Source organism: Spea bombifrons, chromosome 6 (assembly GCF_027358695.1).
Source record: "Spea bombifrons isolate aSpeBom1 chromosome 6, aSpeBom1.2.pri, whole genome shotgun sequence".
Classification (NCBI taxonomy): Eukaryota; Metazoa; Chordata; class Amphibia; order Anura; family Pelobatidae; genus Spea; species Spea bombifrons.
This window is the reverse complement of record NC_071092.1, coordinates 46,826,059-46,839,503: the sequence shown is the minus strand read 5'-3', so window position 1 is coordinate 46,839,503 and position 13,445 is coordinate 46,826,059. Positions and strand designations below refer to the sequence as shown.

The window sequence follows — 13,445 nt, the reverse complement described above, 5'->3', positions numbered from 1 at the left end:
CCCCAAGGGCTTTTGTTTGGCTAAAAGCCCCCCCCCCGTATTACATCATAGATTTAACGGGGATCAGAATTGGTTTCCACTGATGTTCTTTTTATGCTGGGCGACTCTGTAATAGAGGCTCGTGTTTTGTTACAAAGTAATTCTGTTACAAGAGGGTCCCGTTCTCAAACAGCCAATCAGCGGCGAGAATCCTTGGACCAGGGAGGGGATGGGAAGCGGCAGCTCTGCAGCTGCAGCTTCTCCTTATGAGAGTCCCTTTAACGTTGAACAATGCACATGAAAGAACTTTCAAAGTAAAATCCCTATGCATTGTTTGTTTAAGGGGCTCCCTGGGACACCGGAGTAACTGGAATTTAAAACTGGTTGACTGGGGGGACTCCCCGAAGTAATCCACACTTTGACCCCGCTACAGTAACACTAGACTCCAAAAAAAAAGAAAATAAATAATGTAAAAAAAAAAAAAGATGAAATGTATGGTTTATAATCACTCGGCAAAAAGTACAGGAAATTCCCAGGGTCATACAGGATTCCGGATTGGAAAGAAATGTTATTTTATCCTTGTCCTTGGCTGGAAAGTCCTCAGGCCGGCAGAAAGAAATCATTTCCTTTTGATCGCTTCGATAAACAATTTTACATGTCAGGTAAGGAAAGTTCACATTACTGAGAGGGCGGTAGATAAGCGGAACAGCCTCCCAGCAGAAGTGGTAGAGGGTAATACAGTGAGGGAGTTAAACATGCATGGGATAGACATACGGCTCCTGAATCTAAGACGAGACCAACGACTGATTAAGGTTTGAGTCTTTACAGCAGGAGAAACGGGGACTAGACGGGGGCCGGATGGGGGCCGATCTGCCGGCAGATACTAGGTTTCGACAAACTCTACAGTGCCTGTTCTCAAGATAAGCATTAAAAAATAAAAAAAGTAACATTTGTTGCTTCCTATTTGTAGCAGCCCCAACGGGGGGGGGGACCCGGAACATTCTAAACAACCCCCCCCACACACATTATTGAAAAACTTGCCTAGAACTTGTTAGAAAGTTCCGAATCCTTTAAATGGATTATTAGCCCCCCCAAAAAGCGACTCGTCGTAATTCAATACACTGAATCTTGTAACGAGAGTTAAAGAGTTTGTTTGTTTTGAATTGTTTTGTTTTGAAGTCATAGGTGTTATAGGTAATTATGGTTGCTATGGAGACGATTGTTATCAGAGGGACCCCCGAGCCGCTGCTTTCACTTTGGGGAGTTTCTAATCCTCCTCTGTTGTTTCAGTTAAAGCCGAGGACCTCCAACAACCGTCCCGACCAAACGCCATGAAAGGCGAGTTATTTGGGAAGATGTTTCCTCCGCGAAATTGGAGAAGATGTTTCCTTTCTTAATAACCCCCCCATCCTAAACCACAACCCCCCCACCGACTGTATCATTAATAAACGCGACATTGTATCTTTTACGAATAACCATTTTCAATTCAGAAATAATACCAGCATTTTTTTTTTATTAAATGGAAACATAGAACCCGCCGGCAGATCGGCCCCCATTCGGCCCCCGTCCAGTCGCTGTTTCTCCTGCTGTAAAGACTCAAACCTTAATCAGTCGTTGGTCTCGTCTTAGATTCAGGAGCCGTATGTCTATCCCATGCATGTTTAATCCCCTCACTGTATTACCCTCTACCACTTCTGCTGGACGGCTGTTCCACTTACTTGCTAGCAAATGCTTTTGCACTAGAAATAAATGATTTGCCGCTGACATGGTGCAGGGAGTTAGCCCCCCTAATCTGAGACGCTACTTCTTGGTGGTCATATAACTACTTTTTTATTATCCTAATACAGCTGAGACTGGGGGGAGGGAAGCAGAATTTTTTACATTGTAAAGTTAATTGGTTCAACATTGTTACAGACTTATCACTGGGTCAGCATACCTCCCAAGTGTCCCATTTGTAAGGTGGACATTCCTGATTTTTGGGCACTGGCCAGCTGAGCTGCCCCCCCAAACAGCCCAATAACCTGTGAAATCAAGGAAGGTAAGTAATTAGGAGCACAGACCTCAATCACAGCTCCCACGGGGGCCACTGAGCACTGTTTTGTAGCACAGCGCCACAGTATGACATCATACCCAGCCAATCCGGAGTTGTGAAGTCACTGCAACCAAGAACGACTGTGATAGGATATCTTATTTTAGGATTTTTTTTCAGCAAACCTGCTGTAAAGACTCAAACCTTGGCGACGAATAATCAGAATGGAAAATTCTCTAAAGAACAAAGAAATTGTGTCCAAAAACTATAGAAAAGCCAAAAACATATAATATGACAGCACATCGGCCCCATTCGGCCCCCGTCTAGTCTGCCCGTTTCTCCTGCTGTAAAGACTCAGTCGCTGGTCTCGTCTTAGATTCAGGAGCCGTATGTCTATCCCATGCATGTTAAATACCCTCACTGTATTACCCTCTACCACCTCTGCTGGGAGTCTGTTTCACTTATCTACCACCCTCTCAGTACAGTAAAACATCCTAACATGAGACCTACTATTTTAGATTATGATCTGATAACAGCGGAATTAATGCTCTCTCTAGTGGAACAGCAGCTTTAAACCCCGGTGGACTAAAGGAAATATTTATAATATTTTTTTTTCTCATCTGTCGCTGATATATTGAGCATTCCTTTCGCTTCGTGGCAGTGAAAGAGTTAATATCGCACTACTTAGTAGAATAAATAAATTAATTGCGGACGGTATTGCGGTTCGGCACCAACATGTTTTTCTATTGGATATGAGGAATCCGTGAGACCGCCCCGCATCCAGATTCATACGTATTACCTCCGTGGCTGGGTATGAGTTGATGTCATTCCTGGCAGGCGAAAGAAAAATAGAACTAAAATAACTTGCAAAAAAATGTAGGGTGTGACTTTTACAAATATAAATATTCGTAATCATTTTCCTTACTGCTGAAGGGGGAATTCATTATTTTGCGCACTCGGTTTTTTTTTTTTTTTGTGCTCTTCCTGGGCAGGAGCCTGCAAACAGGAAGTGAAGAATCCCAATTAAAAAATGGCTGCCCCCAGCATGATTAAAACCAGAAATCAAATTTTAAGCACGTTGCTGATTCGTCAAAGTGTAAAAATAGAGTAAATTTACAAAAAAAGTCTTTTGCTTTAATTCCAGTCGCTTTTGAGTACGAAACCAATGGATTTTAGACGGTTAACGTGTCGTGTTGGGAGTGCGTTTGAGACGCCTCAATCACAGCGCTGCATACCGGCGTGAACATAATTGGCCTGGCATCCTGTGACGGAGGATATCTATAATTTTGTTAAATTTTAAGCCACTGAAATCCCCGTAATACCACATAATGTTAGATGCGATGATCGGTAATGTGATCTGACAACTGGGTGGGACGGTTTAAACCCGACATTCGCAGACACAGAAAATTACTCTGCGTTCTGGGCTAAACGCTTGTGTAATTGCTATCCCAAAACTGTGGTTACTATCTGGATCCCCAAATATTTATTATCCGTGCGCCAAAATAAAAAAAAAAATATTTAAAAAAAAAAATCACAAAAAAAAACAAAAAGCTGCAATTATCTTTTTTTTGTAAAATATATATAGATATAATTAAAAAAAAATCTCTAAAATTACACAGTATAAAAAAAATTAAAAAAAATATTAGGGAAAAAAATAAAAAAATAAAAATATTAGGAAAAAAAATTAAAAATAATAAAAAAATAAAAAGTGTATAGAATTTTTTGAATTTAAAGGAATCTGGGCGTACGGCAGATGCAGCTGTTTCCAGTAAAGATTTCGAATACGAGATATAAAGTCTTTTAAATGTCGGATTCAGTCGAAGCGTTATTGGTATCACATGTTGGCGCGAGGCTCCGGAACGCCGTACTCAGGTTTCGCAGCCTCGGCGTTAAGCCGATTACGGTGCGGCGGCCGTAAACGTCTGGCGGAAGCCGTTATGGCCGCTACGCCGGCCTTGTCCATTATCAGACAGGAGTGGTGGGAGGATTCGGTTCCCTCCTAAATATAATGATTTATGATCGCGCATGCACTCCAGCACAGAATATCCATCGCGATCGTAATAAGTTACACGGCGCACATCTGGTAACGCTGCTACCTTGTAGAACGCGGAGGATTCTGGGAAACATCACAATGTCTATCCCATGCATGTTTAAATCCCCTCGCTGTACCAGCCTCTACCACTTCTGCTGGGAAGCTGCTCCACTTATCTGCCACCTTCTTAGTAAAGTAAAACTTATTGCCTTACGGGGAAATCGGCCTCCTGTGACCTGACTTTCCCATCGCTCTCGTTAACAATTCTTAGATAATTCGTAATTGTCTTAATTTGCTTTGGTTGATTAGATAATAACCGGGCCATAAAACCTATCAGTCGTTACTGAAGACAGGATAGCAATAAAAGCCCAGTCTAAAGTCACATGATCTGCTCCTAAAAATACAAAAATACTCAGGAAAAATGACTTTTGGGTTTTTTGTTTTGTTTTTTTTTTAATAATTATTACTGCTCCCATACAGGATTTTTTAACTGGTGGATGGAGAACAAAACTTTTTTAAAATGCTGTTTGTTTGTTAAAAATGTTTAACTTTACAAATGAATCGGCATATATTCAGAATTTTAAAAGTTTCATAAATATTTGATTTATATATTTAATTAAAGGAATGAATCACTGGGTGTTTTTTTGGAAGTTTGATTTATTTTTTTTTTGGCATCGATTTCCATTTCATGCAGAATTTTTTAGCAATATTTTATCGTTCACCAAATCAGTCATTTTCTGACAGCCAGAAATGCGACTTAAAATTTCTTGCTTTTTTTCACCCTGTATTTTTTTCTTGATTATTTCATAATTTTTTTTGCTGGTTTGATGAAATAATATTAATGAAGTCGTCAGAGGTCACCCCAAGGTGTCTGATCAATTCCTACTCAAACCGTAATCAGTCGTTGGTCTCGTCTTAGATTCAGGAGCCGGATGTCTATCCCATGCATGTTTAATCCCCTCGCTGTATTACCCTCTACCACTTCTGCTGGGTGCTGTTCCACTTATCTACTACCGTCTGAGCAAAGTAAAACTTCCTTATACATTACATCTAAACCTCTGACCTCCTGACATATACTTCCCTAGCAGATACCTCACCACTGTTAGCCCCCCAACCCCCCAACTATTTTTATTTTTTTCTGTTTTTAAGATCAATTCATTAGCTGAGAACCAAGAAAAAACAATCCCACCGTTATCAATGTCACGTTGGCCTTTAACCTATCGGCTAAACAGTTAGATAAGTTTTGATAAACAAAAAAAGTCAGATCAGGTCATTTGGTAAACTAACTTCTGTTAAAAAAAATGTTTTTTGGCCGTATAAACAGTTATTCCGCCCGTCCATCCCAAACTCCCAATCCGATATTAATCAATATAATATCCAATAATTAGGCCAAAAAATTCATAAAAAAAAATCATAATCCTAAAGAGTTTTTTTGCATTTTAAGTGAAATTCATTTTTTTTAAAAATGTTTCTGGGTAAACGAAATGTTAAAGGGAAAGTATGATTTTATGGGTTTCTCCACAGTAATGACATCAGCAGTGAGGGTGGTAGTTAAGCGGAACAGCCTCCCAGCAGAAGTGGTAGAGGGTAATACAGTGAGGGTATTAAACATGCATGGGATAGACATACGGCTCCTGAATCTAAGACGAGACCAACGACTGATTAAGGTTTGAGTCTTTACAGCAGGAGAAACGGGCAAAAACGGTCACAATGACCCATTAGGAGGCTACATTTTTATACTGGATACAATTTCTTTTCATTTTTAAGAGTTTAACCCAAAAGCTGCTGGTGCGTTATATAAAGCTACTGTTTTTGCACCCGGGCCGACTTCTTGAAAACATAATTCTTAACAAAAAGTGATATGTCACGACGTAATTAGCATTTCTTTTTTTGCGGTTTATTTTGAATTTGGGGTCTTTAAACTGCGAGAACCCCCCCCCCCCCCGTGCTCGGCAGACCCGGCACTCGCCGCGGCACATAAAGCCTCGCTTCATGTATAAATGGGCTAATTGTCCTGCCCCAAACCTTTGTTTATTTTTGAACGTGTGACACGTCGGGTGAGAAACGCGTCGTGTTCTTCCAGGGGACGCTGTCGGGGCTGCCGGGAGCGCAGAGCGATTCCCAACGATGCGCCAAATTTCCTATATTTTCCAGGCGCAGGTCCTGGATGGTTTTTTTTGTTTGTTTTTTCTCCAGATCTTTGGACTTTGTATAAAACTGAACAGTAAAAGGAGGAGAAATAACTAATATGATCTGACGATGCAATTAATAGACATTTTTTACGGAATGAAGACTTTGATTTCTTAAGATTAATATTAATATTTTATTTTGGAATTCTATATAATTTTCAGGTCAGACTATTTTAAACTCCCCCCTCCCCCCTGAAACACCAACTGGATTATGACATCATCCCATTAAGGCACTATGTCATATCACCAAGGAAAATTCATTCCTTTCTCTGCAGTTTTCAATTGCTTATTATTATAATTATTATTATTATTATTATTATAATTATTATTTATTATTTTATATAGCCTCATCGTATGTGTCGAATACTATTATGGCGTTTAAGCAGGCGTTTTCTTATAGACAATGTATGGAGAATTTGAAAATGACAACGTAATGCTTTCATATATCCGCTTTAATGAACTTTTACTGTACTGAGAGGGTTGTAGATAAATGGAGCAGCCTCCCGGCGGAAGTGGTAGAGGCTAATATAGTAAGGGAATTTAAACATGTATGGGATAGACATACGGCTCCTGAATCTAAGACGAGACCAGCGACTGATTAAGGTTTGAGTCGTTACAGGAGAAAATAAAACTGGAGAGACCGGATGGGCCAAGCGGGGCCGATCTTGTGGCAGATTCTCTTTCTTTATGAATAGTTAGTTAAATATGTTGTTGTTGTTGTTGTTGTTATGAGGCTTTTGTATCGCACACAGCGGTCAGTAACTGTATCCAGGCTCCTTTCGGGGGGGGGGGGTTGTACGTTAACCAGAGCCCCCCATGCACTCTGACCGTCGCTTTGATGCACTGCAGGTTTCTCCAATTGCCCAATTAATGCAGAATTGTTTATTTCCAATGAAATTCAGAATAGCTGTTTTTGAAGCTATAACCGTAATTTGTAAACAGGCAAAAAAAAAAAGCTTTGAAACCCGAAGTCTAGACTCGAGCCCCAATCCCATGCGCGGCCAGCATGCGGGAAAAATGGCTTTTTGCGTAATTTCTATCCAAAATTCCTACATCCCTAGCGGCTTTTACCGACTCCAGGGCCATTAGGGCCGGGCTCGATAAACCCGGCAACTAGAAATCTCTTCCTGGCTCCTGGGGGGTGTGCCTGGTATTGGGCCCCTGCTTGGCTGTTGGGGGACACTGAGGCAGGTGCCCCGAGTTACGTGACGGACAGCTTACACGCAGTGCGGACGGGGCTGGGGAAGCCGGAGGGAGTGGGGGAGGGGTTAGGGTATGTGGGCGCTATGATGTTAGAGTAAGTGCATAGATTCTATATACCGGTATGTATAGTGCCAGAGTCAGTGTGTGTTAGTGATAGTTGTGTGCATGTGTTGTGGTGTTGATGTGTCTATGAGTGTATTGTGTTGTGTGTGTCAGTGTGTGTTGTTGGATAGTTGTGTGCATGTGTGTGTTGTGTGTGTTGTTGGATAGTTATGTGTGTGTTGTGGTGTTGATGTGTGTATGAGCGTATTGTGTTGTGTGTGTCAGTGTGTGTTGTTGGATAGTTATGTGTGTGTTGTGGTGTTAATGTGTGTATGAGTGTATTGTGTTGTGTGTGTTAGTGTGCGAGTGTGTGTCAGCATCGAGTGTTAGAGTTTATTAAATATATTCATGTTTTCACTAATTTGTTTATAAATTATTTATTAAATGGATTAGCATTAATATTTATCCATATATTAATAGATTATTTAATCTGTTGGTCAATACTATATTAAAAACCATTTCTATTCATTGCGTATATTTTGTGAGATCTTTATTATCTGTAGAATGGGGGGAAATGTTTTAATTATGATATATATTTATATATTAAGGGAACATATGATGTTGGGGCATCATCTTAGAACAGAGAGGGGGGGAGGGGAGATATGACCAAAACGTTCAATATATGAAAATAAAAACATGATTGGGGGGAAAAATTGATTCAAACCAAATGTGTTGACCCCTGCAATAGAGCCAAATACCTTTCTGTGGTCTAAGGAGGTTTTGGGGCCCCTATGGAGCTACTGGGCCCCAAGCGACTTCTTTCCCCAAGAGGTATACCTGGGAACCCCCCAAGATAGGCTACCGGGAGCTCTCCGTCTTCTGGGAAAGCGGCTTCGTAAAGGAGCAGGGCTAACTGCATGTTGGGTTGGGGCTAGCTCTAGACAACCCTTAGTGGGTGGGGAATGGGTGGGAAGTGGGTTGGGGAATGGGTGGGAAGTGGGCAGAGTGGGTGGGGCCCAGTTATGGGTTCCCTGGAGGAGAAAGAAGAATTTGACCTGGAGGGGCAGCACTTCACCCGGAGACTCCTGGTACTCCAGTAGGTCAATCGCTGCTTCCCAATACCAGGGAGCACAGAATGCATTGTAGGGAAACTGGTCTATACTGGAATCGTTACAGATTTACTGGGAAATGCTGCGATTCACTACAGAATCCCACGTTAAATCATATTTATATTTTATCCGGGTCATATTAATTTCAGTATGTCATGGGACATAGCGAAAGGCTCTGATTGGCCCAAAAGCATTATTACCCAGTTCAGCAGACGGAAAAGCTACACGTTTAAGTAGAAGTGGAATCTGTTCAAAAATGCTTAGAAATAATAAAATAGCAAAACTATGTATTTGCTTCCTATGCTACGACGCGATTTCCCATGATCCATTGGGGGAGGGGGTTCAGTCTTTGGGGGGGGCCCCAGTGGAAGTTGTTCTTTAATATTTAAGTGGAAAAAACCCCAGATACATTATCCGAATGAGGATCGGGGGTAATCCTTTTCGTGTGGATATAGAGTTTGCTCTCTGACAAATCCAATGAATTCTTTAAGTGGCTTCTGCCGCTGGCCGCAGCGATGACCTCGCGTCAGCAAACCTATTGCTACATCTTCTATTTACCCAAAAGGCGTCTTAGTGAACTCAAGGGATAAACGGCAGGAACTCATGAATAATAATTAAACAGGTTTCATTTATTTCACTTATTTTGCATTTATTTACTTTATTTATTTACTTATTTGTTTGTCTTTGCTCTTTACAGAATACATCCCTCAAATCCTGGTTTATTTTCCCCTAAACCTCTGTAAATTAGATTAAGCCGACCCAGGCATGCAAACACCCAAAAGGAAACTTTTCCGAGGTGCGACATTAACCCTTCGATCTTAAGAGGTAGATTGTGAAACAACGCGGAACTTAAAGGGTTAAGATGCTTCTCTGCCCCCCCAAAAAATAGAATAAAAAATAGATAAAACACAATCAACTTGATAGCTTCCTGACCCGTTTGAGGGTAAACATGGCGGGGGTAAATACTAGGCTCGTAGCAATGCTTACCCCAAAGAGTTAAAGCCGCCATATGTCTAGAATTACATATTGCGGGAGCCTGGGGGGCTCGTTCCGCAGGATAAACAGTAACAACGAAATAACGGCATTTATGTTGTTTGGAGGGGAAGATAATTTGACTTCATTACTGGTTTTTAATTACCCCGAAGTTTATGCGTCTGCAGGAGTCGTTTAAACTACTTTAGCATACAGGGGATTCAATAGTCATATTAACCCCTTTAAGGCCACAAAGCCAACAACAACCTCCAGCAAATGATTTTACACATTTTAAAAGAGCATTTAGAATATAGAATATATAACCCGATTACATTCTCCCTAGAGCACAAAAGTAAGCCCCCCCCAAGCAGGGTCTTCTGTAGGGTGGTCGCGGGGGCTCTCGCAGGCCTGGACTGGCCATCTGACAAATGCCCAGGGGGGTACAGCCTATTGGTGTGCCATATTCACCCAATCTGCCACTCTAGAGAGGGTGGTAGGTAAATGGATTGTCTTCCCAGCAGAAATGGTAGAGGGTAATACAGTGAGGGGGATTAAACATGCGTGGGATAGACATTCGGCTCCTGAATCTAAGACGAGACCAACGACTGATTAAGGTTTGAGTCTTTACAGCAGGAGAAACGGGCGACTAGACGGGGCCGAAAGGGGCCGATCTGCCGGCAGGTTCTTTGTTTCTATCCGGGCCAAAAAACCACATCATTTCAGAGTTTTTCCCTATTTTATTCACATGGGGTGGGGGGGCACTCAGCATATACCAACCTATAATATGACCTATAGATATCTCAGCCCAGTAATTGCGGAGGATATCGCCAATCCATCAAAGTTACACAAAGGTCATATGTTTTAAAGCATAAGATTACTACTTTCTCCTTCAAACAGTATCTTCCCAGATAACATATCACATGCGATTAACCCTAAGCTGTCATTTTAAGCCATTAGCTAAGCGGGTCCATTAAAAAAAAGAACTTCTCAGATCACCAATCAGGTTACAAATCAGTAATTAGAGGGGACCTCGGCTACCTTGAGAACTTAACGAAACCAGTAATAAGCGGTTGTTTTTTTAAGGTACCTGATAATCACCCGTTAAACGCTGAAAACAGCAATTATTAACCAAAGAAAAAGAAACAAATGTATCTTTACGAGCAGATACTTAAATAATACATCGGTGACTTAATAATCTCAACAAACCAAAAGTAAAAACTCAATAAAAGCAGAAATATTAACCGGATCTTCGTTATTATTATTTATTGATTTATATAACGCCATCATATTCCGTAGCGCAGTACAATGGGTTTGTTTACCATGTTTACAAATATTTTTCCATTGTATATGTTGGGATATGGGACCTAAGAATCACCTTTAACCTCTAAGGCAATATTTTCTCGCACCTTTTATTATTATTTATTTATTAATTGCCATATAGCGCCATCATATTCTGCAGCGATGTACAATCAAAATGAAGCATCTGGTATTTAAACAAATCTTTAAAAAAAACTCTTTAAAAACATGTTTTTGGGTTAATAATGCTTATCACCAAAGAAGCTGTGGCACGACCCTGTGGCACGGAAGAGGTTAAAAGCAGGGACCTGTTCTGCCTCCACCTGGATTTTATATAAGAATGATATACTTCATTAAGGGGGTGCTAGGGATCTATTAACCCCTTCATTCCCGCCGCTGGGCACAGTACATAACCGTACACTGTGTCACTTACCCCTGTGACACTCAAAGGGTTAAGCCTTTGAAAAATAATGATACATTTCTGCAAAGGGTTAACGTCACACAATAGCTCAGCCGGGGTCTTCGGTCTTTATTGGGTATTAGCCCCGAAGGAAGGGTCTCCCACTGAGACACCAACATTTCTAAAGCCCCCCCCCTGTTAGTTTGCCCCTTTAAACTTTCGCTGTGTGTTTAAGGATCTGCCCCATTAGGTCTGCATCACAATGCCGTTAAACCCAGCGCCTTCGCCCCTGTGTCACATTACTGTATTGACAAATGCAAATAACACTCACAGCCAATCATACACTTAACCCCTCTCTGGACTGCTGCTGGCAATCCACAAAAACCCAGTGTTAATGATAAATGGACCCCCCATCCATCTATGTCAGGGCTTCTGCGAAAGACCACCACCGCAGAACACAATGCCTGAGCTTCTGCAGCTCCTGTTCACTACAACTCTCATTACCCTCAGCCAGCCCACGCCTGATGTTTGTGACACGCGTGCAATACAGACAAGCAGCCCCCCCAGGCGAATCTCGACGTGCTTATCTAAACGGTGGCTTAGCATGATGGGAGTTGTACTGGACAGCAGCTGCGTTTTGATCCAGATGGTTTGACGTACAAGGTTGATCAGAAATGACGTAGAATTATTTCTTTAGACAGAATGCTAGAGGATTTTTAAAACATAAATATATATTTTTTATTTAAAAAAAATAGGATTTTCCTTTAAAAAAGGAACAAATCTACATCCGTATGAAATCACTCTCAGCAGACCTGGGCAGGTCTGTTATGAACAAGCTTTGCACCAGCCGGACCACAACACACTGTTACCCCTATAGCAACAGGCAATCCTGATTAGACTGCAAGCTCCTTGGGCTTAGACAAATCACAATATTGGCACTTGCATTGTTATAGTAACATTTCATTGTAATACAAAAGCTACAAGATTCCTTGGGTGGCAAAACACACATTGATCTGATTCACACAAAATGAAACTGCAGAATTATTCTCCATACATTATGCATTAATGTCAAAAACATCAACTGAAATTACTTTAAAATAATACAAATATTGCCTCCTTTAAATAAAGGTTGATGACTGAAATAGGCTGCCTCTGTCCCTTAGGAAGTGCTTAGTTAATGTGACTTGTTAGGTAGCTAGTGAGTGGACTCTCCATGTCAGTGTGAGTGGCCCCTGATCTATACCCCCAGCAGGCAGTGAGTGGCCTCTTCTCTCTGTGGATGACCCCTTTTTATCAGCCATTTCCACCAAAGTTCTGTGAGTGTAAGAACACCCTTCTCTCCAACACTCTGTAAGTGACCCCTACCTGAGCGAGTGCACCCTTCTCTCCATGCGACCCCTTTCTTTATAGTGCACTCTTTTCCCAAAATGTCTGTGAGTGACCACTACCTGTATGAGTGCCACCTCTCTCCCCAAGGGTTGGTGGGGGGGACCCCTGCCTATATGTTGGCACCCCTCTCTCCAGATGTCTGTAGAAGACTCTCTGTGAGTGCACCCTCTCCCCATCAGAGTGTTGTGACACCCTTCTTATTGCCTCCTCCGTCTCCCTTGCAGACCTGAGCTCTCTCACCCTTCCCCAGCCAAAGATAATTCACCCCCCTGTCTCAGCAGAACCCCCCAAAAGCAAGCATTTGCCCCCCTTACCTTCAGCTGAGTGTCTGCCCAGGTCCAGCAGCAGAGCCATGAGTATGAGTGTGCAGGGGCATCTCCTCCTGCCCGTGTCCCGGGGCATTCCTCTGGATGTGCAGAGCCAATAACCCATCCGTAGGGTCCCCCTCTCTACCAGGGATGCCCCCTTAAGCCTCCTTGTCTGCCTGAGTTTGGGGGCTTCTTTCTGTTCCCTTTCAGCCCTTCTGCTGCTCGGAGGGAGTCTGTGGAGTCGGAGTCTGTGCTCCTTTCCGGAGGCTTGGAAAGGTCGGAGCTGCTTTTCACTCTGAGCCTCCCTCTCTCTCCCTCTCCCTCTCCCTCTCTCTCCCTCTCTCTCTCTCCCAGCTCCGCAACCCCCCTCAGTGTCACTTTCCAAAATCTGCCCTGGGAAAACAGCGCAGAGCAGAGGGGACTGGAACCGGGGGCGCAGCGCCACCTACCGGCGAGACCGGGCATTACACACGGAGGGGGCTCGCTGTGACCTCCCT

At 42.4% G+C, this 13,445-nt stretch overlaps 1 protein-coding gene across 1 annotated transcript in view; it reads right to left on the bottom strand.

Annotated features, from left to right (window-relative positions):
• Window positions 1-13,128, bottom strand: part of ROR1 (receptor tyrosine kinase like orphan receptor 1) — a 106,215-nt gene extending 93,087 nt beyond the window's left edge. The window contains exon 1 of the mRNA XM_053470018.1: window positions 12,955-13,128. Coding sequence (XP_053325993.1) covers window positions 12,955-13,072 — 118 coding nt within the window. The 5' untranslated portion in view covers window positions 13,073-13,128. The remainder of the gene's footprint in view (window positions 1-12,954) is intronic.
• Window positions 13,129-13,445: the final 317 nt, after the last annotated feature.